This window comes from Podarcis pityusensis (assembly GCF_964106645.2).
Source record: "Podarcis pityusensis genome assembly, chromosome: 1".
NCBI lineage: Eukaryota > Metazoa > Chordata > Lepidosauria > Squamata > Lacertidae > Podarcis > Podarcis pityusensis.
The window spans coordinates 76,254,032-76,278,532 of record NC_138028.1 but is presented as its reverse complement, the minus strand read 5'-3'; the positions used below and the strand labels follow the sequence as shown (position 1 = coordinate 76,278,532).

The window sequence follows — 24,501 nt, the reverse complement described above, 5'->3', positions numbered from 1 at the left end:
CTCTATGTCAACAACAAATTGTCGCTGTTTTTTGTGTTGAATATATGCTATATGGTAATTTATGGACCTAACAGGTATCTAAAGCCATTTGCCACTGTTGCTGTATGTAGGTTTTATTTTATTTGTTTTTTATCTTACATTTTGGAAATGTACATCCAGTTTTTTTCCTTTAAATATTTTTGGGGCCCCCAAGAGAGTGGGGCCCTAAGCTATTACTTGTTTAGCTTATACGTAAATATGGCACTTATCCTTTCCCCCATTCTTGTTCTCTCCTCAGTTCTCTCTGTTGGTTTGTGATCATTCTCTTTGCCTCCTGCTTTTTTTTATTTGTTTACATGTAACCTCACACACACCTCTCACCAAGAAAAAGCCATTCTCTGTCATTAAATAGCTTTGGTGCTGACATATGTCAGGGTGGGGTGTCAGGTGAGAAGCCTCCCATTTTGGGGCCTTCAGCCTTTGCCCTGTGAGTCAGCAAGGACTGCCTCCATGCCCCACGAACATTAGCTAGAGTGAGTATCTGTCTGTAACAGAAGAGTAATAATGATGCCCTTCTATAGCAGTGCCAGGGCCAGCCCTATTATTAGCCAAAGTGAAGTGGCCTGCCTCACCATCAGGTTTTAACACACCACTAAAGGGCAGCAACTTTTAAATTATTTAGGGTTTATTTGTTTTTTTTACCACCATGGTGAGGTGGAGTGGGGAGCCATTTGGCACTAAATGGCCTTGAAACTTTGCAGCATAGGCTGTCATTGCTAGATGCCTATGCTCAATGCAGCTGAGTCAGTTGTAAAATGGTGGAAAGTTTGTACAGTAAAAAGCTACAATTTATTTGGTACTATTAATCAAAATGGGGGAAGATGCCAAGCTAGAGTTGTTCAGCATAATTCAATGGAAGTCGGTTTACTGAATCAGTTCAAAAAAGCAACTTATGGATGAACAGCAAAAGGTGTGTCTTTTTACTACAGATTTCTGTCAACTCCAAGGAACTTTCCAGTCCTCATTTAATTTATTCTTACAACAGCCCTCAGAGGTACACTTTAGACAACATACCACCTCAGGCTTTGTGAAGCTTCACTATGCTTTGGCATGGTCTGAATGGAGAAAATGTGTTTTGTCCACAAATCAGAATAGAAATGATTGTTTGAAGCAGGTTTGCAAATCATAGTTTATGACAACTGTGGCTTGCTGTGATGTCTGACTTGGAAAAACATATTTTTGTCTATTGCTCTGCCTGCAAAGGTTTCTGCATCACAGAGATGTGCTACTGAAGCCGATGTAAAATGCCAAGGAACAAGCAGCCTGTCCTCAGCTCTCTACTCTTTCCACAGCCAGGCTTACACTTGTGGTTTCCCTGTACAGCACAACGCTCACAGTGGTCCATAGTACAAAATAATAATTAGACAAACAATTAAACTAATTAAAACCATTTACTTGCAAACAAAACATTACATGAATTCATTCATTGTATGTTTTATATGTTGGAAGTCACCTTGTAAAGCCTTGGCCCTGAAAGACAGTCTAAAATGTTAATAATTAAGATATAATTTAAGGAAACAATTTCTGCAATAATTAAAAGAAGTCTCAAACTTATAATGAAATGCATCCATAATGCACACTCATTCCCACTGGCCCTGCTCCTAGCCCATCTCAGTGCTCCAGCCACCCCTCTAGACCCAGATGTGAAATGTGCAACCATCACACGCCTTTTGTATTTTGCATACAATGGCAATCAATCATCTAGTGGCATACTTTGAAAGTCTCCATTTAATTTGTGGCTGCAATCCAAAGTTGAGCTCAGCAACTTTACTCAGTTAATCAAGGCATATCGGTGAGCTGGGTCCTGTTTGTGATGGAAGAGGGATAACAAAAGGGCTCCCCCTCCCCCCCCTTTTTTTTTGCAGTGACGCAGCATCGATGGAGCTTTGAAGCCTCCATGATCCCCAATTGCAAATGACAGTTCTGCACCCAACAAGCTGCTATTTGCAGCCAGAGACAGAGGAGGGTTGGAAGCCCCCACAAATTCTGTAGCTGCAAATTGAAGCCAGCTCTCTATAGCCCAGAGGAACTGTTCTGGGATTTGTGGGCATTCTTTACAGCTCCTACAAGATGTAATGATGCCTACCAACTTAAGCCCTATGCATGCATTACTTTTGTGTAGGGCAAAAGCATGTAGAGTGTGGAGGAGAGTTTTGCGTTTAGCTTCACCCCTGGTGTTGGGTTTTCTATCAGAATATGCTATCAATGGCAGGATATTGAGCAGAGCTAATGTCATCTTGCTCAAATCATATTCATGGCTATATACAGACTTTTTAATACCGCTCCAGACTCACCGTGTCCTTGCACTGGCCCTTAAGCTGGTAACAGTAGGTGACTTTATATTATAATTACTTGGCATAAGATAGTCGCATGTAAATTTACATGTGGCTACAAACATATGGCAAGCTGTCATCTGTAGTGCCTAAACATAAGGTGGAGTGAAGCATCTGTTGCTCTCCAGATGCTGCTGGACTCCAGCTCCCATCAACCCTGACCATTGCTCATGTGGGCTGGGGCTGATGAGAGTTGGTGTTCAGCAACATCTAGAGGTTCCTCATCTGTTACATAAGGAGATACAAATTTTACCGCTCTTCCACAACTGATCAGAAATGCCAGTTAGAAAGGATGTGCTATAACTAACCTCATCCTGAGATTTTACCCTTTGGTGAGTTTAGAGGAACCTACCACATAACCAAACATGTGGATTTTGGGCTGCACTTACTCTTGACTACCTCAGTTCTCATTAACAAATATATTCACGTTTCAGCCAGGTGCCTAGTCTTTACATGTGATTTGTTTCCTGGTAAATGGGTTGGAGTCAATTTTCCTTTTTCTCTGTGGAATGAAAGTAAATGGAAAAACTCAGTGAAGCACCTCTTATGTGACCCCGGTCAACGCACGTCTCAGAAGTTATGACTCTATCTGGAGCTACCTAATGTCAGCATGTATGATTTACCTGGCAAAGTTGTCACTCTGACCTGTAATAACATAGTACAATATTGTTGGCTTGCATGTTATAAAAATGATGCACAATGCTCCCATCTAGAAGTCAGAGTAAACATTTTACATAGCTCCTTGTCAGTGTATAAATGGTTGCAGTTAATCGATGCTATAAAACTTTCCTTAGGGTCCTGGTATTCAGGCTTTGCACCAGAGGAAGCAGCTTAAATCTGACATTTTAAATACTGGTAATGTTAATGACATAATTCTGGCTTTGGGAATTCCCACTGGTGAAATAGCACACAGTGTGCAATACAAATGTCAATTTTAAAAACACTTTCTGCAGCAAAAGGCAAAGAAGCAGCATAATCACAAACACCAGTACAGTGTTACTTTTATCTGCAGGAAGTTTTAACTAGAAGTTTAGAACACCATTAGTGCCTACATCTAATAGCTTTTAATATTAATGGAAGCTTTGGGAAGAGAGGGAGTCACATACTTTCATATCAAGAAATGAACAATTTGATTCAGTATCGTGAAAATGCTGTGAAGGCAGAAATCCTTAGAGGTGTGTATGTGTGTGTACTTGTAATTGAAACCACAACTTTTATAGATTTATTAAACTCTCCTGGTGAAAACCAATATCCCTTCCTGCTGAATTCTGTGATTTAAAAATATCTGCTTGCCCACGCATAGATCTATGTCCCTTCACAGATACCCTTGCGGCACACATGTAGGGGGGACGGATGGGGGGAGGCCAGTGTGGGATGCAACATCAGGGGTAAAGCAAGAGGTCTTCATGTTATGTCCATGTTTGCCCTATATATGCGTAACATGAGGAAGGTCTAGTGATGTGCTCAGGAAGCACTTTGCTTTCATAATGCACTACTTTTAGAGCCTTCCGGCTTTGTTGTGTCTCCACAAAAATTACTTTACCTTCCCTCCTGAAACACAAAATGGTGGCCCTGTCATCTAGAGCTACAGGAATATTGATATATTGCACATCTGATCTACTTTCATTCCTGCCACACAGTTCATGCATGGTCTTAAATTAAGGAATAATTAAATATGAAATAGGCTCACAGAAAGTATTTGCTTCCACTTAACTGTGAAAGAGAGTATTCCAGTGGCCGAGGTCAAAAGTCTGCCTGCTTTAATTCTTGATGTGAAATGCAAGAGGGGGAAAATGTCCCTCTATTCCCTAAATGACTCCTGTATTTATTTAGTTAGTTGGTTAGTTAGTTAGAACTTTCCTAACCCAACCTTTTCCATAAAGTCCCAGGGTGGATTACAATATAATAAAGTTATAAAAACAAATAAAACCATTACAATAAAAAACCCATAAGTAGAACTATTTCTAGTGGAATATTTATGGTGTTTATGAAGTTGTTATTTTCAAACTCTAGCCCCAAATTTACCCGAGTAGTTACTATGACAGACACCACCTGAGACCTCTCTACATCTTTGGAGCATCTTCCTGTAGCCAATGCAAATCACAGCATTTTGCTTGATGACTAGTATCTTCAAGCAAAGATGGCATAGAGGCGTCCAGACTTGTGTTGGGGAATCTCCAGCCCATGGGTCAAATATAACTCTCCAGGCCTCTCTGGCTCTCAGAACTCTTCCTAGGTTCCAACCAACCACCAGTTCTGCTTGTGCTGTCCCTAAGTGTTGTTGCCTGGCTGGATTTTGTCCTTCAACTGTGGTGATTGTGATGATGACAATGATTTTGATTTCTCACCCACCCTTCACCACAAGGTCCAAAGGTATGTTACAGCAATTTAAAAATACGTTATTAAAATAAGTGTAAAGTATAAAATAATTTTAAAACAAACGCAATGAAAACAAGAGGTGCTATGGAAAATACATAATCACGGTGCCAGATGGTGAGGTTATTTCACAATTTAGGGAATGCCATCTCCTGGGCTGTCACCACCCCCTGAGCCTCTCATACCCACCTAGGTGAGTTATGTCCTTGTCCAAGTCTGGAATTTTGGGTTTGAAAGCTTTAAGAGGATATTCTCCTCCAGATTAAGGATGTGCTTCAAATCATTGCTGCTGTATATGTACTTTTTCTAGCAACTGATACTTCCTTAATTTGGCTTGAATTTTTTATATATGTAATTGTGACTTGGGGTTGCAATTCTATACCCACTTCTGAGTAGATATATGCAGAAATCTGCTGCCAGCTACAGTGTGGAATCAGGCACAAGAAGAGGTTGCACTCCTAGTTTTTCCTGGGTAGATAACTGCTTCCTTCATTAATTTATAGGTGGTTTTGTGATTGGAGTACTCCATCACCTGTATATGTGAAGAGTAACCTCCATGAGAGAGAAAAAATGGTTTGAAACAGGGCTTTGGACCAACCTCCCATTGGAGTTGGGGAGGATATTATTACTAGAAAATTGGATTCCTGAACCCCTCTTACTACATGATTTAGGTCATGGAATGCTATCATTTTATTTGAAATTATTGGAGTGTTTCTGTATGGAGCCTGTGAACCTGAAGACATGGAACTTTTTCAATAACTTCCTTATGGGTTGTATTCACTTTTCTGAAATATATTTTGATGGGCCTTCTTAAAGGGTTGCCCTTCTGTTTTTTCACTTAGGTTCTTCAACTCAATAGAGTAGCATGGTATTTCTTTGTTGCTGGTTAAAAATACATTGTTTCTCTTCTATCTTGAACCTTAAAACTGCATCAAAACTAAACTGAAAGTTTGCCATCAGCAGTGCAACATAACTGTATCCCAAAATACTTACAGGTGCTTAACCCACTTATGGGACTTTGCTACAATCAAGGGAGTAATTAAGGTGCCTGTTTGGCTTAGCAACATTCAGATTTGGGGGTTGTGGCTATTATGTAGACATAAATGACAGTGATGTTGACTGTGGATTATGGTTGGTTTGCAGCCCTAGAATGATTCAGCATAGTACAAATACACACACAAACATGATGACCACAAATGCCATATTTAGGGTTTTAAAGGGTATTCTATTCACATTAAATAAGCCTTAAAACGTTTTTCATTTTCCAAGTACTTTTGCTAGGCCACTTTGTTTCTCTTTTGTGTATGTTTCCTTCTGTCTCTCCCCTTTTCTCTTTTTGAAATGTTTTCTGAAAATATCTTGGTGACATTTTACTATTTAATATAAATGAACACATATCGATGAATCAACCCATGGTCCCACAGAGTGCTGTTCTTTGATCATGGAAGAAAATGTCTAGAACTACAAACATATTTCAAAATCCATAGCTTTGCTCAATTGATTTTGTCACCATCAAGGTAGCTGAGAGCAATTCAACATCATGCCATTTACTATGACAAAAGAACAGGCAAGTAGGTAACAGTGAAACAAAACATTTATTTGGACACAGTAAGAACAGGCAGCAGTTACTTCACCCTGTCTCATCAAGTCCCTAGTTAAGGCACAGGAGACTAACAGCCTCTGAGTACCCACCAAACTCTGGAGCAGGGTCAGGTCTCTTAGTGAGTTTCCTACTCTTTCCAGCATCTGTCACCCAGAGTACTGGAGGCCCTAACACTTGCAGAGGTACAGCCTACACTCCTCAATCTCAGATAGAGCTATCTTCTAAAGTCCTTCACCAACCTCCCTCTGCTCCTTGTGGGGAAATTGGGTTTTATTTCTGCAAGGGCCTCCATCCAATTAGGCACCACCTCCCTAGTTAATACATGAGTTGCCTGTTTCGTCCTGTCTGCTTCTCCTCCCTGCTGAGTCATTTGCCTTCCTTGTCCTGTTCTAGCCACCTTTGAATCACAAACCTGAAGCACTGACGGACAGTAGAAAGTGTGCAGAGCACAACCCCCAATCTTATAGCAAGTGTTTCCATGTGTAGTGGAAGATAATCTTTATTGAGACTAGTAGATAATAGTAGTAAGAGAGGGACTGGGGAAACTGGGCATCTCTCCAAGCAACTTTCAGAGAACCTTTGCTTATTTCCTTTCATTAGATTCTATTGTTAGGTAATTACCTGACATGATGAGAGGCAATGATCTGCATAAAATTATCACAGATTCCTTCCACATCATGCAACAACTGTCTGCCCTGGTATGATGAACCAAGAGATGCATCTAGAGCAGGCCTGTCCCTCTAGATCAGGCATCCCCAAACACGGCCCTCCAGCTGTTTTGGGACAACTCCCATCATCCCTAGCTAACAGGACCAGTGGTCAGGGATGATGGGAACTGTAGTCCCAAAACAGCCGGAGGGCCAAGTTTGGGGATGACTGCTCTAGATGTTGCTTAACTAACTCCCATCATCCCTAATCATTGACTAGGCTTGCTGAAGGTATTGGGAGTTGTAGTTCAGCAACATCTGGAGGTCCAAAGGTCCCCACCCCTTATATGGAGTAGAAGTTCAATGCAGCCTAGAACATTGTAATGATGGTGCATATGTGCATTCAACATTAGCTATGCCTGCAGAAAATTTCTTCCATCTGTATATATCTCTCAGTTGATCAGGGTACATGAGTAGAAGAACAATGCAGTCTATGGGCTTAGTCAATTTGTGTTTGACGTGTCAGTCCAAGATGCTAACTGGCCACAAAAGCATGCCTTTTGAGAATGAGACATTACATGAAAAAGATTGGAGGTTGTCCTAGCGCCAAGTCCCCTATGATAAGATCAAATACAGCCAGGGATGGTACATTCCTGTTTCTTCAAACTGTTTATAGGACATCAAAACATTTGGATAAATAAGGCTTCAAATAATTGAGGGAATTATTGTGCAAGTGCTTCACACCAGGGGACGTAACCTAGATTCAAATAAGAGTTAGTAGTGAGTTTCAGATCAAAGGGGAGCTGATAATGGGGTTTTGCTCTGTGTGTGGGGAAAATTGAATAAACAGTTGTGTGATTATTAAGTGATCAAGAACTACCAAAGCATTTCTTCATCATGCTCAAAAAATAGGCCAAAAATGCTTGCATCAATAAACCAAATAGCAGAACACTGATCAAAATTATGAATAAGTGGATTCTCAAAAGTTTTTCATTATTAGTAAAGTTATTGGAAAGACTTTCATCAGTTAGAAACAAAAGTATGAACAGAAACTAGTCTGTGGACAGCCACAGCATTTCTCATTATGTATGAACATTATTATATTTGGTCTTTCATATGCTTGGAGAAATGCAACATTGAAAGCACACTTATAGTTGCATTATGCCAGGACACATTACACATAACCCATGTTTGCTCAGCCCGCAACTGCAGGGAAGGGGCAACACGCAGTCACATAATATAAGAACAATGTAAAAATGACACATCCACAGTGTCCCTAGAAACACCATTACTCACAGCTCACTGGTCAGGGCCTGACAAGTGCTGCCCATACAGAGGGTCAGCCATTGAACTCATGGCAGCTGGATCACCTGGATCACCATTCACACAACAAACAAGACAGTGCCATAGTGTGCCTACTCCATTAGCTCCAGTGGCACAGCCAGCAATAATCACTCTGTTGCTTGGCTCTCCACATTCTTCTAGGCAGGGGTTTGAATTTGTTTGTGCTCCTCACAACTACTGTTTTATGAGCACAATTAACAAAACATAGGGAAAGGAGAAGACACACAACACAGGGCACACTTGCAGAGAGTTCATGCAGTCTACCCCAGGACAAGGGTTCAAGACCCAACCAGACAGGAAAGGCTCTTTTGCTAAGGGCCCAAAGGTTGTGAGCATGACACACAAAAAGATCAGGCATAGACTGATAGCAGCAACACTAGTGGCTCATTTCATAGGACATAGAATTGGGAAAGAGAAGGTGGGAATCCAAACCCCAACCAGGAGACAGATGCATATGGGCCATTACTTGTATGTTTTGTATGCCAGGGCAAAAGAGGGGGAACTCCTAGGACTAGAACATACACAGACCAGTTCCCTAACCACACCACCATAGTACACGCAGTAATAGGTCTCCTCTCCACCTCTATTCCCAGCTCAGCAGCCAAACATAGATTCCAGAAGCACATAAATTCCAGAGGCTGCATATGGTATTTCCTATTCTGATGTAACAGCTTATGTTTTACAGGCAGGGGTTGAATCTAGATTATAACACCTCACAAAAAAAATGATTGGGAGGGGCTCTCCACACCTAATCCAATCAGGAGGGGTGCTGCATGACTCATTAATTCAGCCAATGGTGGCTGGTGCCCCTTGTGACTGGTGCAGTGGGTGGCAGGGGAGATCGTTAGTAACTGGAGTCAAGAGCCAATGAGAGGTGGAGTCACAGCAGAGACATGTTAGCAGTGGGGTCAAGTTCTTTTGTGTGTTATGATGCTAAGTGTCTTTTCTCCATAGTATCCATGATCAATGCCTCCCCTTTTTAGTTCCAAGTGTATAAAACATGAGGCCCAAGAGAGGCTCTCCTACCTGTGCCATTGTATGAAATTATGGCCTCCCTGTGTAAAATTTTGTGATTGGGTCTTGAGTTTCATTAGACCCATCAGTCACTGATGTGGAAGCAGCTTTTTTCTTAATCCTCCTGTTGAAGTCAATGGGATGGGCATTCTTTGTGACGGATTTGGGACTTGTGCATACTTGGGCCATCAGTGGTGATTTGGCCATATTTTTAAGGGATACACGTTATGGCATGCCTATCCCCTCCCCTGTGCTGCCCTTGTCCCCCATCATGCCTTCACCCCATCTTAGCCATTTTGCCAACATGTCAGGAGCTTCGTGGTGCTGGGTATCTGGCATTTTGCCAATGTAACAGGGCTTCTGCCAAATGCAACAGCCCCACAGGCAGAAATTCTTCTGACTGTACCCTAAAATGCTATATCAAACACAATATAAGATAGATATATTTAACATGGAAGTATAAAGCCCGTTCTTAAAAAAGAACATTAAAGAGGCAAGCCTCTACAAGTTGACAAATTATTAACATTCTCTTCCTGCAAAGGAACAATTAAAGAGACTATCCCTGAAATAAAACTAATTAACAATGACATTCTAAGTAATTAAAATACCCATTACCTTACATATGAGATTTTAATTGATACTCAATTAAAATCTAAAAACAGTTATACCTGTACATAGTCAAGCAGTTATACCTGTACATAGTCAAGCAGTTATACCTGTACATCGTACATTGCCACCCAATATACCTAAACTTTCCTATGTGCTTTGCTGGAGACGATTCCTTTTTCTCACAGGTGACTATCAAAGGGATGATGTAGAAGCCTGCTTTATTATGAAAATAAAACAGGCTTCTAAAATTTATTCTTAAAAATGCATAATCTGCCATTTAATTGCAGGGTATCTTACATATTTTAAAAGGTGAGAAATCCACTTTGATATTAATATCACAAAATCAAGATTAATAAAATCTAAGGGATTGGAGGAATAAAAAAGGCTGAATAGCCCTTCTAGAAAGTGCAAGATACTGGATGTGGCAAGCCTCCTTGAAATGGAGTTCCACAATGCTACCACTGAAATGCCACCCTGTTTCATACAGCCGTCAGACTAACCTCAAATGAAGGAGGCATGTTGGCCAAGGAAAGCCAGTGATGATATGGTATCTGTGAAATCCTATCCACTGGTATGCAGAGAATCTCAAAGACATCTTCATTAGAGAAAGGATTTTTCTTTTCAGTATTGAAGAGGTAGCAAGTAACCATTATTAAGTCAGGCATTTCTTGCCACATGACAGCGAAGAGACATTGTATTGCATGATGACTCATGAAACCCTTTGAAACTAATATTTGTTTGGACTGTTTATGTGATTTCTTGAAACAGCACATCATTGACCTTGATTACGATGCTCATTCTAGAGATGTATCTGACACCATTTGCATCCTTGCAAAGATCGTCAGATGTACTGTACTATTTGAAAATACAATCTAGCCATGGAAGTATAGCTTGATTACTGTAGCATCTCAGTAACAGTTACATATCAAGCTCTGTAAACAATGATGGTGGTGGTGATGATGATAATGCTGCTCTGGGTTCTCACCAAAGAATCAGATCTAGTATGATTGCTGTATCTTTGTTGTGTAAGGTAAAGGTAAAGGGACCCCTGACTATTAGGTCCAGTCGTGACCGACTCTGGGGTTGCGGTGCTCATCTCGCTTTATTGGCTGAGGGAGCCAGCGTACAGCTTCTGGGTCATGTGGCCAGCATGACTAAGCCGCTTCTGGGGAACCAGAGCAGCGCACGGAAACACCGTTTACCTTCCCGCCGGAGCGGTACCTATTTATCTACTTGCACTTTGATGTGCTTTCGAACTGCTAGGTTGGCAGGAGCAGGGACTGAGCAACGGGAGCTCACCCTGTTGCGGGGATTTGAACCGCCGATCTTCTGATTGGCAAATCCTAGGCTCTGTGGATTAACCCACAGCACCACCTGCGTCCCAGATCTTTGTTGTGTACTGAACTCTAAAACTGAGCTCTGTATTACAGAATATCTAAATAAAACACCTACCAAATATTAAAAGTGCCAGCACAGACCTTTCCATGCAACTGATACCAGCTGCCGGATGGTTACATAATACTATTAGTTGGGATCAGAAGACTCGTAAAGAAATCTTGAATAAGAAGCAATTCTTGAATTACAATACCTTTAGCTGAGTTGATCTGCATGACCATGTTACTACACACCACAAGGCTGATAATATTCTTCTTTCCACTTGGCAACATGATATAGGAAACCTGTTTTCTAACTAATCACATGCATACCATCGAAAGTTACTACCCTTTTTTTAATGAGTGGTGTCACAGCTGGCCACAGCCAGAAAAGATGTATTGAAAAGGTAACCTGCGGTACTAACATCATGGAGTAAAATCCTTTCCCAAAGAAAGAGGCCTATGGAGTAAATATTGCCTTCAAATTTTAGACCTGACTCATGCACCATATTTAATTTACAGTGATACCTCAGGTTACAGACGCTTCAGGTTACAGACGCTTCAGGTTACAGACTCCGCTAACCCAGAAATAGTACCTCGGGTTAAGAACTTTGCTTCAAGTTTTGAACGGAAATTGCGTGGCGGTGGCACAGCGGCAGCGGGAGGCCCCATCAGCTAAAGTGTTACCTCAGGTTAAGAACAGTTTCAGGTTAAGAACGGACCTCCAGAACAAATTAAGTTCTTAACCTGAGGTACCAGTGTATCTGTTTTTATTACACATTTGCATCCTGTCTTTTAGGCTAAACAGATCTAGAAGGTGGAAAACAAACATGCAAAAACCATAATACAAAATTAAACAATCAAAGCCAAGATATAGATATAGATATAGATATAGATATAGATATAGATATAGATATAGATATAGATATAGATATATTGCAATGAACAGCAGATCAAAACAGGAAACTAATTAGATTCCCCTGCTGGAAACAAGCAATGGGAATAGGAAATCCAGAAAATGCCAACCTATGATGTGATTCCTGCTTTGCATGAGGTTGGGCTAGATGGCGCTTGGGGTACCTTCCCATTTGACCATTCTAGGATTCTTTAGTTGGGATTCCTGCCTTGCAGGGGGTTGGATAGCTCAGTTGGTAGAGTATAAGACTTGGGGGTTCGAGCCCCATGTTGGGCAAAATATTTCCTGCATTGCAGGGAGCTGGAGTAGAGGACTCTCGGAGTCCCTTCAAATTCTATGATTCTATGACAGTTTTGGGAAGGGGGAGCATCACATTAGTATCTAAGATTTAGGCCAACACCTAAAGATCAGCAAACCTCAGGAGGTTATTTCCATAGCCTTGGTGTCAAAGCTAAGAAGGCCATGTCCAACCCTCCACTGTAATTGTGGCAAACAAGATCTCAGAGGAAGATCTTAAGGTGCATCCATGCTATGTGGGATAATACACTATTTAAGGTATCCTGGAGTATATTTGGGATTAGAAAGCAATTTCCTCCTCAAAGACTAAGATCATGGAAGTAAGGTGCTTTTATTTCTGTGTTTATCTAGAGCCAGTCTGTGGTACTGCTGACTTGCTTTAATTATTTGGGAATGTGTTTATAAGTTTTTGGTGGCACACTTTTTGGAATGTTGTAAACTGTAAGTGGCAATCTCTTTGAGCTGCCTGAGTGTGGGAAGCAGGATGAAGATGGATAGAGTGACTGAGTCTGGAAAAGAAACTTTAATATCTGTCTGTCCATCTCCATCCTGCTCTCCATAATCAGGCAGCTCAACAAGATTGCCTCTTAAAGTTCACAACATACCAATAAAAGCTCTGTGATTCTGAGAGCATTACCGTAAAGCACATGCCCTGTCTCATGCTCAAAAGTCTCAGCAAGCTACCTCCAAAAGACCCGAATGGCCATTTTTTGCCAGTAAGCTCTAAAAAGGCGAGGTATGTAAAGGTATAATGTTGGCGTGATGGTAGCAGTCCATTGTTTTAAAACAAAAGTGGCCATCAGGAAGATATATGGTGGGGGAAAATTCATGTGGACCAAGGGATGGACTGAAGAGGTTGCTGGATTTTATTTTGCCTGCTTTAACTTTCCCTACCAACACATCTTCCCCAGCTGTTTTCTCCTTACCATTCTCCACTGAGAGAGAAGCAGCTACAGGGAGATTTCAGGAGGAGGCAATGGGTTTGGCAGAAGAAAAATTCAGCAGCACCTACTGTCTGCCCTCCACTTCAAATCCTCCCCTCACCCACTTTATACCTGTTCAGCAGAACTTGCATTCTAACAGAAGGGCTGTGGTGTCATCATATTTAGTTAGTTACTTTGAGTGAGGCAGTAGGTCATGTTGCTCCCATGTCATTTTAATATCTTTTGTTCCTTAACTGCATTTTGCTTGGGCACCTTTAATTTTCTATATTAACCTTAACATTAACCCTAGCATTCATCATGTTATGATAACCAAGCTATCTTTGATTCTGATTAGTGTTGTGTGTTCATGTGTGTATGCACATGTGCACAATTTCTTCATTTTAAGGGCAACTTGTCACTCAAATAAATAAATAAAAACAAGCTCTCTTGGACTTCGTTTTTTCTTTGATCTCCTTTGCTGGATTTTCTTTGTGTGTGTGATTTTTATTCCACAGTCTCAGCATTATTTGCAAGATGGACTTGAGTGACTAAACTGCAGAGTTTTTGTTTGCTTAACTTGCTTCAGTGCAGCTGATACAGACTATGTAGCTCTTTTTGTCATCTACCCATGCATGCAAAGTTTAAAACAGGGCAGTTTTGAATTCTGACTAACTACTGACCTTATCGGGAGACGAATCCCCTCACAGTTTTATTGCTGTTGCCATTGGTTATGATGCTCCGTAGCAGGCAGAGGCAGCAACTGATGCTGATGCTGATGGAAAAGAAAAGGTAGTGGATGGAAGGGGGGGGGGAGAGGCTGAGGTGTTGTCAGGGATTGGCTGCCTGTAATGTCAGTCGGAGCCGTGGGCCCCAGCTCTTCCGCTGCTCCAGCTCTCCCCGAACAGCTCCTAGAGAGAACTAAGGCGTGCGGAGTGCTGATGACCAGCACCATGCTTCTTATGCTTGGATCTTAGATTTCCTCCCTCCCCAAACACTGGTTAATAAGTCCTCCTTGTGCATCAGCATCCTAGGCAGAGAGAAGGAAACAAAAAGGAAAAGAAAGAAAGGGAGGGGGGAAGGAAGAGTGAATCTTCAGCCAAGTGGATAAGATCAGCAAAAGAGTCAGAGAGAGAGAGAGACTGGGTGCTTTGCTTGCACAGCGGCAAAGTGGGAATTTAAAGAGCTGCGGTGAAAAAGAGCCCAGAGATTCCCCAACCACAACACAAGGCATAACCTCGCAGAATTACAGAGCCAGGTAGAAATGACATCAACTGGCAAAGAAGGCAGCGGAGCTCAGCACGCACAATATGTTGGACCGTACCGCTTGGAGAAAACCCTGGGCAAAGGACAGACAGGTTGGTTCTTATGCAGCAGGAGCAGCCCTAGGGATAAAGCAGCAGTCGCTGAGATTATGGAGATGGGAGAGTCTAGGCTCTCTGGCCATTCCTTGTCTTTTGCTGTGGCATCTGATAAATAATAGCTTGACTTTAAGGTGGTTCTTTTTTGCTCTGGCTCTGGGTGTGTGTGTGTTTTGTTTTCGTGATTTATATCTTGTTTTAACAAGTCCAGGTTGCTTTGTGTGGATCACTCCTAGAAAGGGGTGGTGTTCTGATGACAGTCAAAGTGCGTGTGGGGAGGGGCTGATTGAGTGGAGGGGGGGACGCGAAGGAAAGATGCTCAGCGGCTGGTGAATTTTGCTTTGATTCAGTGCACCACTTTCCTTTCCTTTCCTTTTTTAAAACTAGAATTCAGTTGAATTGGGAGGCACATAACGGACAACGAAGAAGAGGGGGAGGAAGCTGGAAGTCACCAGCAGTGTTTTATGACATCATGATTGAAAAGGGTGTAGTCCTTAAGGTGCAGTTGGTGGAGGTGCGGTGGTTTGGGGGCCAGGAGGGGGAAGAGACTATGTGAATGTATGATACTGCCTTTGCTGGTTATTTGGAAAGTGTCCCTGGCACTGTCAAAGCAGAAAAAGTATTCAGGAGCAAAGAAACAAAAAAAGCCATAATCCAAAAAGCCTGCCCTGTCTATGCTGTTTTCTTTTAATCTTACTATATATTTCACTGCTGATTTAAGAATCCATGTCCAGCAGCCAGAGGTTTGTTGTTGTTGCCTGAAAGGAACAATAGCAAGAAATATTAAAAGGAGGAAATGTAGTGCGAGGCATTAGCAGGGAGCAGGTGCTTTTGCCCTACGTGACATAATTAGATCCCTTCAGTGCATTCAAGATTGGGACTCACTGGTTGCCTGCTTTGGTGGATTCACTTCAAGGGCAGGGAAACAGTAATTGCAAAGAAGCGACCATTGCAGAAATGTTAAATCTCTGTCCACCAGACTTTCCTGATTTGTATCCCCTTTTGGTGTTTTGGTAACAGGTGCGGTGGGCAATCTTGTCTTGCCACAGGATTTCAATGGGCAACCCTAGAAGTGAATTTAAGACTCTTCAGCTTAGCATTTTTAGAGCAGAGTATATCTGTGTGTGATTACACATACCCCAAATTGCTCTCCTTTGCTCCTTGTTGATATTAACTGTTGTTCATCATGGTGGGACAATAAAACATGGTGCATTGTGTTTTGCTTTTTAAAAAAGACAGCCGAGCTTTGCCCATCTGTTGTCTAAAGGATTTAATAGGCGTTTCCATCCCCAGCTGCTGTCTGTGTTCTTGCTGCCCTGCATGGCAGCAGCTCTGCAGTCCCCGCAATTTTCTTAGGGACTGAGTTGAAATCCAGATCTTTCTCTGAAAGGGGCCAAGCTTTTCTTCAATGATTGATTGTGAATCTCCCCTCCAATTCTTTTTCATCCTCCCTCTCAAACCGCATAGCAACCACTTTTAGATAGGAATGGTTATGAAAATGGCATTGCTTTAAATGGGAAAGCGACTTTTATTTATTTTTATTTAAAAATCCTCCTCCTCCCTGTATGTACTGCAGTAGCTTCATGCATCCGTTCACCTTTATTCTTCACAATGCTGAGTTAAAAAAAAACAACCCAAACCCTTCCGCCAACCAACCTGATTCACTGTGAAATATATCTTGACATGAATAAGGAGCCCCGGGGGGGGGGGGGGACTCTCACCAAAATGATTGCAGCATCATGGGTACACCAATAAAAATACTGAATGTTGTGTCCAGAGGTGATCTCTTGCCATCCACTCTTGGCTGGGGGCATCTAAGAGGCCCTACATTCAGTCTTACTCTGTTGCCACAGTTTTTGCCTTGTACCATGAGAGGTCTTTCACTCTGCCCAACTGCCATGTACAAAAAGTGTATGTTATTGCAAATATAGCTACATTTCAGACTAATCCTATGCATGTTTTCTCAAAAGTAAGTCCTACTGAGTTTAACAGCACAGGATTTGCAACCGAGTGAGCAAGCATAGGATTGCAGCCTTCGAACGTAAACCACAGAGTGTGGTATTATGCTTCCCAAGGGTTAGCTGCAATTTCCCCTCCCCTCCCCCTCCCCTTGCTAATCTTCCTATCTTCCTCCTAAGTGATTAGAGAGTGAGAGAGATTGGGGGGGGGGGGGCAAGTGTGTGTGTGTGTGTGTGTGTGTGTGTGTGTGTTCAGAGGTTTCATGCTGTCTGCCTTTGCAGATCTTTGAGGAAATCATCTAGGGCTAGGATTGTTTTCCATGATTTTACATCTAATTATAGATGACCCTCTAGTCTTTCAATTCATGCACACACTGCAGTGATACAGAGAAGAAAATCTAAAAGCCTAAAGAATAGCTGCAGCAGACTTATGCACTCTTACTTGGGAACAAGTCCCTTTGAAGTAAATGAGACTTCCTTCTGAGAAAACATGCACAGGAACTGAATGTTTTGTTTTCTATTCCCCATACTCACCTTGATATACTTGGGAATGATAAACACCAGCATCTTCATTCCTAACCAGAGTTGGAATGATTCAGAGTTATGCAGCCAGGCAGCATAGTTTGTGTCTATCACTTCTATGTTCCTGGAAGTGAGACAGTAAGCTTTGGGTGGGAAAGAATATGAAAATTCAGTTGTTGGAGGCTTTATATTGTATAACATTGTTATGTGACAGGTAATTAAATAAAGCTGTTTAGGCCTTCTGAAAATAGAGCAGTACTTTGAGGAATTATACCACAGCATTGCATTGCATGGAATGAGCTTGCCCCCTCTTTGAAAGATAATTTGGCCAAGTGTATCAACAATCACAAGATCTCATCATAGCATCCATAGCCCATTTGCTTCTTGGTAGATCTTCACAACCACTCATATTCCCTCCTCCTTTGCTCAACTAGAAGAAATGAGGCCCTAACCCTTGTACCCTCTCAGGGATACTCACTGTCTACCTGCTATTCGCAGAAATACACGATATTGTTGAAGATCAAAGGCGAAGGAATTGGGAGGCAAGTCCTGGCTTCTGCTCATAGCAGCCTTGCAAAGGTTGTCATGAAAAGAGAACTTTCATGTGCTGTCTGAACTTTGAATAGCTTTCTTCAGCCTCCACACCACCCTAAATGATGCAGTTCTTAATGACTGTGAAGCAAGGAATGTTTACAGACAAGACCCTGCTGGCTTTCTGCAAGGAAGCCCAGATGCTGTGTCTTTGCTATCAGTGGAAGCTGGTGACATCTGGTCATGGGTATGCAAAACTGACCTGGCAAAACATACTGAGGATGCATTTCAAAGGGCTGGGTGATGACTGTGCTGATTCTCATTCAAAGCAGGGGAAGCAAAGCTTGTCCTGAGGAGCCTCCAGAGCTGGCACATCAGGCTTGCTGAAAATGATTGATGTCACAAAAGGAGGATTATGGCCTCCTGGTTTTAAAAGCAGGAATAGGGCACTGAGCAAAAGGGTGCAAAAAATTTGCATACAGCCTTTCCATAGTATGGGGAGTGTGGCAAAAGCTGGGGGAAGAAATTCTTAATAATGCACTGTAAGAATTCCATGCATGTATAATTAAATTAGACTGCTGTAGTAAGACAATTGCCCCTTTGTTGCTGTATAAGGCAGAGGTCAAATGGGTTCTGCTGTTGTTTCCCAAAACTGGACTTGTAGAATATGTGTTCAGCAGGGGGAGGATGCATGAAGTAATGCAATAATCTAATGATCATATTTGTAAAATTGTATTATGAGGAAACATCTTTGAAAATGCTGACAACAACAAATTGCACATAAAGGGATGAGCAAGAGATGGTTTATATTGCACTGAATTACACTATAGCATAGTTAATTATGGGAGGTTTGCACTGTAATTAACAGTAATGAACAAAAAGGATGTGCTTTTGTGTTTGCAATAACACACCAGGAAACATGTGTGCTTAGATAACAGATCAGATGGGAAGACAAAAGCACAAAAATTCAGGTTTATTATTCAAATGAAACAAAGTCTTCCTTAATTTGCTATGTGTGATATTTTGCATGAAATTAACATTGCATGTGCTTCAACCATTTATAAAATGTCTTTTTAATCTAGGAATACTTCTGCATTTTATTTTATTTTCATCTATTCTTTCTTGTTTGGAACACAAATATAGTATTTGTGGTGTTGCATTCATGTACTGTATTTACTCAAATCACCTTTTTTTAGCCAAATCTGGTTGCAAAAATTAAAGTGCTCATTAGATTTGATGGTACATTTACATTTGCAAGCAAATTCTTGTTTTTGTTTCAAGGTTCTGAAAACTGAGATGTGCATTAGATTCGATGGCACATTAGACTCGAGTAAATATGGTAACTGTTGCCATAGCCCATCCTATACACTTGTGTGCTGGCCATACTAGCATGTTATACAAATGAGTTTGTGGTGCTTTAGTAATTATGAACTAAGGTTTTGATGATGAACTGAGAGCTTTCCTTGCAAATTGGCTCCTGCCTGCCTGCCTGCCTGCCTTCTTTCTCAGATTTTGGTGGCATTTTTAAAATTGTTGAAGCTCTATTTGTTGTGCTCCCAAATAAAGGCTTTATGTAAGTGGAGTGAATTTGGACAACTATGTTAAGATTCAGTGCCTGCATCACTATACCCACATACTCTCTATGTTTTCGGTGGCAATGTCTGAAGTGTGGATGCTCCTCTACTTCTGGGGGCTCCCCATGTAATTTAGAACCCTGCAAATGGGGGTTCTAATCCAGTTAGATATAACAGCGCAGCATGGAGCGCTCGCCATGTTTCTTCCCACTCACCCTTGCTTGTGTGCAGCCTTTACCCATGCCCAAATTGGGCTTTAATGGATGCAGGCAAGATTCTAAGTTCATTAGAAGCAAATCCCATTGAATTTGATAGAAATTTACTCCAAGCAAATACATTTTTTACAGGGACAGTTTTACCATGAAACAAAGTACATAAGTAGCTATTGGCCTTATTTTCCATATTATTAGAATTTCATGGGGTGACAAATGCCTTAGTCATGCAGGTGATGACCTTTGTTGAAGGACAGACAAGCTGTGCATGACTCTGTTGATTCTTCTGGACCTCTCAGTGGTTTTCAGTACCATCAGCTGTGGTATCCTACTGTATCCTACTGTGAAGGTGGCTAGGTTGGCAATAGGAAGTTACATTCTTTTGCTTCAGGAAAGATGCAGTGAGTGGGGCTGGGGACAACTAGGTCTTTTTTGAGAGAGGGGAATGAAGGATAAAATTGTCCCAGGTCTCGGACATGGTGGGGGGGCATATAAACCCTTAAATTAAGAAGAGAATGAAGAAAACACACACAGCCCACTGGCATCTCAGAGCCTTAAAAATGGTCCTAGGAATGACTGTTCTGCTCCATGGGAGTTGCTTTGCAGTGTACCTCAGGGATCCATCTTATTCTCTATCCAAGATCTATGTGAAACTGTTGAGATAGGTTGTGGAATAAGGTGTCATAATATTGGTGGTACCCAGTGAGATAATAAGGTTCCTAAATGGGTGTTTCAAGGGGGAAATTGGCAGGATAAGAGTGAACAAACTGAAATTCAATCAAGGTAATATGGAGATGCTGACAATGAGTTATCTGGAATCAAGTGTGCGACTTGTCCTGGATATGGTTACACTATTCTTGAAGAAAGGCATTTACATTTTGCAGGTTGCTGCTGGACCACTTGTTCCTTGGTGCTCTAGTGGCAGCTGTGGCTGGGAGAGCCCTTTTCCTCATATGTGTGGTGTGCCAGCTCAAGGAGCTGGAGCTGTTTCAATTTCAGACTTTCCCTTCCTTTTTGATCTCATATTGACAGACTCCCATAATAAAATCTTATTTGCTCTTCACTTTGTAAATATTAAAAAGATGGCCTCAAATTCTGATATGAGTTATTGGCTTGCTGTGGAGGAGATATACCCTCTGGAGTTTGAGTGGGTTTTATTTTTACTTGGCTTTTATTTTATTTTTTTGTATGGATGAGCATTCAATTATGTGAACCCATAACTGCAGCCTAAAGGAAGTACAGTCTCTAAACAGTTTTACCTCTTCTTTTGCTGCTTGTGAGAACAAAGCGAAAGTTTAAAAGGGGGCACAGGAGGTCAAGAAGATTTGCCAGTATGTGTCAGGTCATCTGTGAATCTTGGCAGAACTGGTTTCCTTTAGGCAGTACTCTATATGACATGTTGTTGTTGTTAACTTAATTATTTTATTATATTTATTATCTCACCTTTCTTCTACCTTAGTTCTTGAGATGCCTTATCTAGTTCCCTGGCAGTCTTCTATCCAAGCATTGACAAGAGCCAGACCTTCTTAGTGTTAGCAAAGTTGCCCACTGTGTACCAAGCAAGGACTGCCAGGAACCGAGCTTCTAAAAAAACCTGGAAGGTGTGGTTACTCCCTCCAAGTTGCAGAATAGGCAGAGCATCAAGATGTTTGACTGGTGTCTGCTGCTGTAAATATTATATTGTTACAAAAGCTGGGTGGCTGCCCCTTTCTATGCCAAGTGGTGGCAAGAACCCATGGGGTCCCAGGCACACACACAGGGTCTGTGTCCCTTTGGAGAAGAGAAGACATGGCGGAGACTGTCATGTTTTAAGAAATATGGTTTATTCACCTATTTACACTTTCAGTCTGCATGGAGGGAATCCATATCTTATGGCATACACATTTTCCGAGGCAGCAGTCCAGGCAACCTTCAGGCTGACTTCCTCAAAGGTGGATCGCAGCCCCTCTTACTTCCAGTAACCCTTGCTCAAAAACACCCCATCACCTTGGCAACCCTTCAAACCCCTGCCTCAGGGCAGGGGGGAAGTTCTCTTGCATTGGCAACGACCCTTAGTGGGCCCTCGGTGGCCCTCTATTTCCCCCTTAATGGCCCTAGCTTGGCCAGTATGGTTTGCATAAGCCAGCCCAGGACCTCCCTGTCTGGCAAAGCTCTGAAGTTTGTGTTTTAATCCATATCCCAATTAATCAAAATCCTAGCTTTTATTCATTCCTAGGGTTTAGGGGGACCCCATCCCCCCGCACAGATCTGTAACATCATTCACTTGAGGCCTGGGGTTCATTTGGTGAGTGGTATTGTTACCAGAGCCTCTTTAGGCAAGGCAAGACAAATCAGGACCCTGGGCAGCTCACAGTGGGCTCTGCCTGAGTTTTGGATGATGTCTCAACAAAGAGCCAGAATCATCTCTTCAAAGGCTTAGGAGGGCTGGCAAGGTATTCCCTTGCAATGGCTCCATCCTCCAGGGAGGACAGTCTGCAGCCATCAAAGAACCCATTGCTGATTCTACAGTTGCAGGCTCTGTGCAGGGCTGTGGAGCAAAAGAAGTTGAGGATGATGGGAGAGCCAGGTTGTCAGAGTGGGGTGGTATAGAAGGAAGCACCAAGGACTCCTTTTTCCTCACATGTGATGACTTGCAATTAATCCGAATATTAGCCCTCCTCAGGATGACACTGTGACCTAGAAGCAGGGGACATCACAGTAAATGGAGGAGCTGCAGTTTGGCTAGCCCTTAATTAGACACTGTCGGGTTATCCTACTACTCCCCAATATCTTATTTTGTCTCTGGACATAGCAGGAGTAGCCAGTGAAGTTGGGCAGAGCTGCCTTCCTATCACCAACATCACTGCCACTTACTTGGATGGGGCAGGGGTGGCACAGGGTGGAGCAGAGTTCAGGACAATGTGGATGTACCTGTAGGACCACTGGGTTGGCTGAATGAGACTAGGGAAATGTATGGGTCTAACAGGCCCCATTGCATTCTCTAATTTGCTTGTTCATAAAAAGACGCCTTCAAACCTGGACACATCAAATCAGCTCTTGAGAAGTCCTCATATATGGAACATAATCTTGGAAAGCCACACTGACCTTGGCTATCTATTTTGAAACCTGAGTGAACTATAGAAAAGGGAGAATGCATATGCTTTTCAAAGAGGCAACATTTGCAGAATAGAGTACTGCTTCTAAAGTTAAGGAATGCTGAGATATGTATAGGTCAGAGTAAAAAAATGCTAATGATTCAAAACTCCAATAAATATAAATGAAATAAAAGAGTAAAATATTAATCATAGTTCAAAAAGCAAGCGAATAAGCATTTTATGGGAGCAAGCAGTCTACTTTGAAGCACACAGCTTGCTTTTTTGTTACATTGTCAGATGAGTGGGATTATATTGCTATTTATATACCTAAATCTCAGACATCACCAGGGTTACAGAAATAGCAATTCAATAGATATGGCTTTTACACTATTAAGACAGCTTTCTTCTTTGTATCCCTGTTCCATTTAGCCACCTCTTTATTGGCTATCACTGGAACTAAAGACCTCACAAAAATGAGTGGAACACAAGGTAATCCATAACAAATGATAGGGTGATAGTTTCCACATATTCTAGGTTACAAATGGTAACACCACAAGGGAAACCTGAAGGAGGAGCTGACCCTAGTGTCACTACTGTTGAGAAGGCTGTGCATTAGGATGAGATGAGAAGACAGACAAATTAAAAACATTTATCAACAGGATGTACAGTTGCTTTGAACTGAATTCTCAAAGTTGCACTTAAAGAGACACTGTTATGCTTTTATTGTAGCCTTGCTCTTGTTTTTGTGTATTGTAATACCCTTATCAGCTGCAGCGAAGGCTAGCTCATAATAAATGATGACCCTAAATGTTTTGCAGAGTTAAAAAAATACTTGAACTATTGAGAGAGAATTTTCATGAAATCTAATGGTGATGTGATCATTCTGTAAAAGGCAAAATGTTGCTTTCTTTTTTCTTTTTTACCAGCAGTACTGGGCTTATATAAGAGACCAGAGAGACATGATTTTGCTTCTCAGTGAATGTCAGGACAGGACAAGAGACTAAATTGAAAGGGAGAAGTATTATAAAATAGGTCCAAGAAAGCAGTAGGCTGGCCTGTTACTTGTTCTGAAAACAAGGCAGTTTTAAACTACAGCAGGAACTGCTGGTGGAAAACACGGGTGATCTTCTCATTAGTTTGAAACAATACATAAAGGCCAGCTGCAATGGTAGATCAGTGGAAAGAGAAGTGAGGGTGACAACTTCAGCAGCACATCATCGGGAACATACCTGAGAGTGTGTTCCCTAACCTAGGGAACTTTAAGTCAGTCACTAGGTCTAGCAGCTGGCAAAATACAGTAGATCCTGGAGTGTAGCAGGCAGACTGTACTGCTATGTTGTTCAGGCAAGAGCAAAGTGCAGACTGCTAGTGTTTATTTCTTACTTTTAATTTGTTTACATTACTTGTATCCCTGAGCAGGAATGTGAAAGTGGCAGCCATATTTTTGAATGCCAGTATTTCATAGGGTTCATTTCATGTTGCTTTGAGAAACAGAAGTGTCATGAACTTAGCTTTAAATTGGCTTCTCTGGGAAAATGAACTTTTTGATTCCAGGCAAATAGTTCCATGGTGTTGTATGCAGTTCCTTGTGGACTGGTGGATTGTAAACAAGATGATAACCCTAAATAAAGGGTTTACATTTTTGTGTGGTTTTTTTTAAACCACCCAAGGAAAAACTATAAGTCTATGCTTCCATTTGTGCATAAACAATGTCTTTAACTATTGGAGGCAAGTTCTGCAGACACCCCTTAAGCACATAGAATTGCAGTCTACTAAGTAAGATTATGTGTAGTCTCTC

General features: G+C 41.7%; 1 protein-coding gene and 1 long non-coding RNA gene across 17 annotated transcripts in view; one reads left to right on the top strand and one right to left on the bottom strand.

Annotated features, from left to right (window-relative positions):
* The window catches only part of BRSK2 (BR serine/threonine kinase 2), a 395,119-nt gene that overhangs the window by 396 nt on the left and 370,222 nt on the right, over nucleotides 1-24,501 (top strand). For 7 of the 16 annotated variants that reach the window (XM_080998650.1, XM_080998647.1, XM_080998649.1 and 4 more), the window contains exon 1: nucleotides 14,267-14,829. The exons of 1 other annotated variant lie outside the window; for it this stretch is intronic. In XM_080998650.1, the coding sequence (XP_080854776.1) occupies nucleotides 14,736-14,829 (94 nt within the window). In that variant the 5' untranslated portion in view covers nucleotides 14,267-14,735. Of the gene's footprint in view, nucleotides 1-14,265; nucleotides 14,830-14,891; nucleotides 14,967-24,501 lie in introns of those variants that run through there. 8 more of the 16 variants (XM_080998642.1, XM_080998641.1, XM_080998640.1 and 5 more) reach the window with 6 other exon arrangements.
* On the bottom strand, nucleotides 16,626-18,212 carry LOC308462818. The gene is made up of 3 exons (XR_013979372.1): nucleotides 18,106-18,212; nucleotides 17,325-17,455; nucleotides 16,626-16,725 (listed from the first exon to the last, which is right to left on the bottom strand). It is a non-coding gene; the product is annotated as an uncharacterized lncRNA (long non-coding RNA).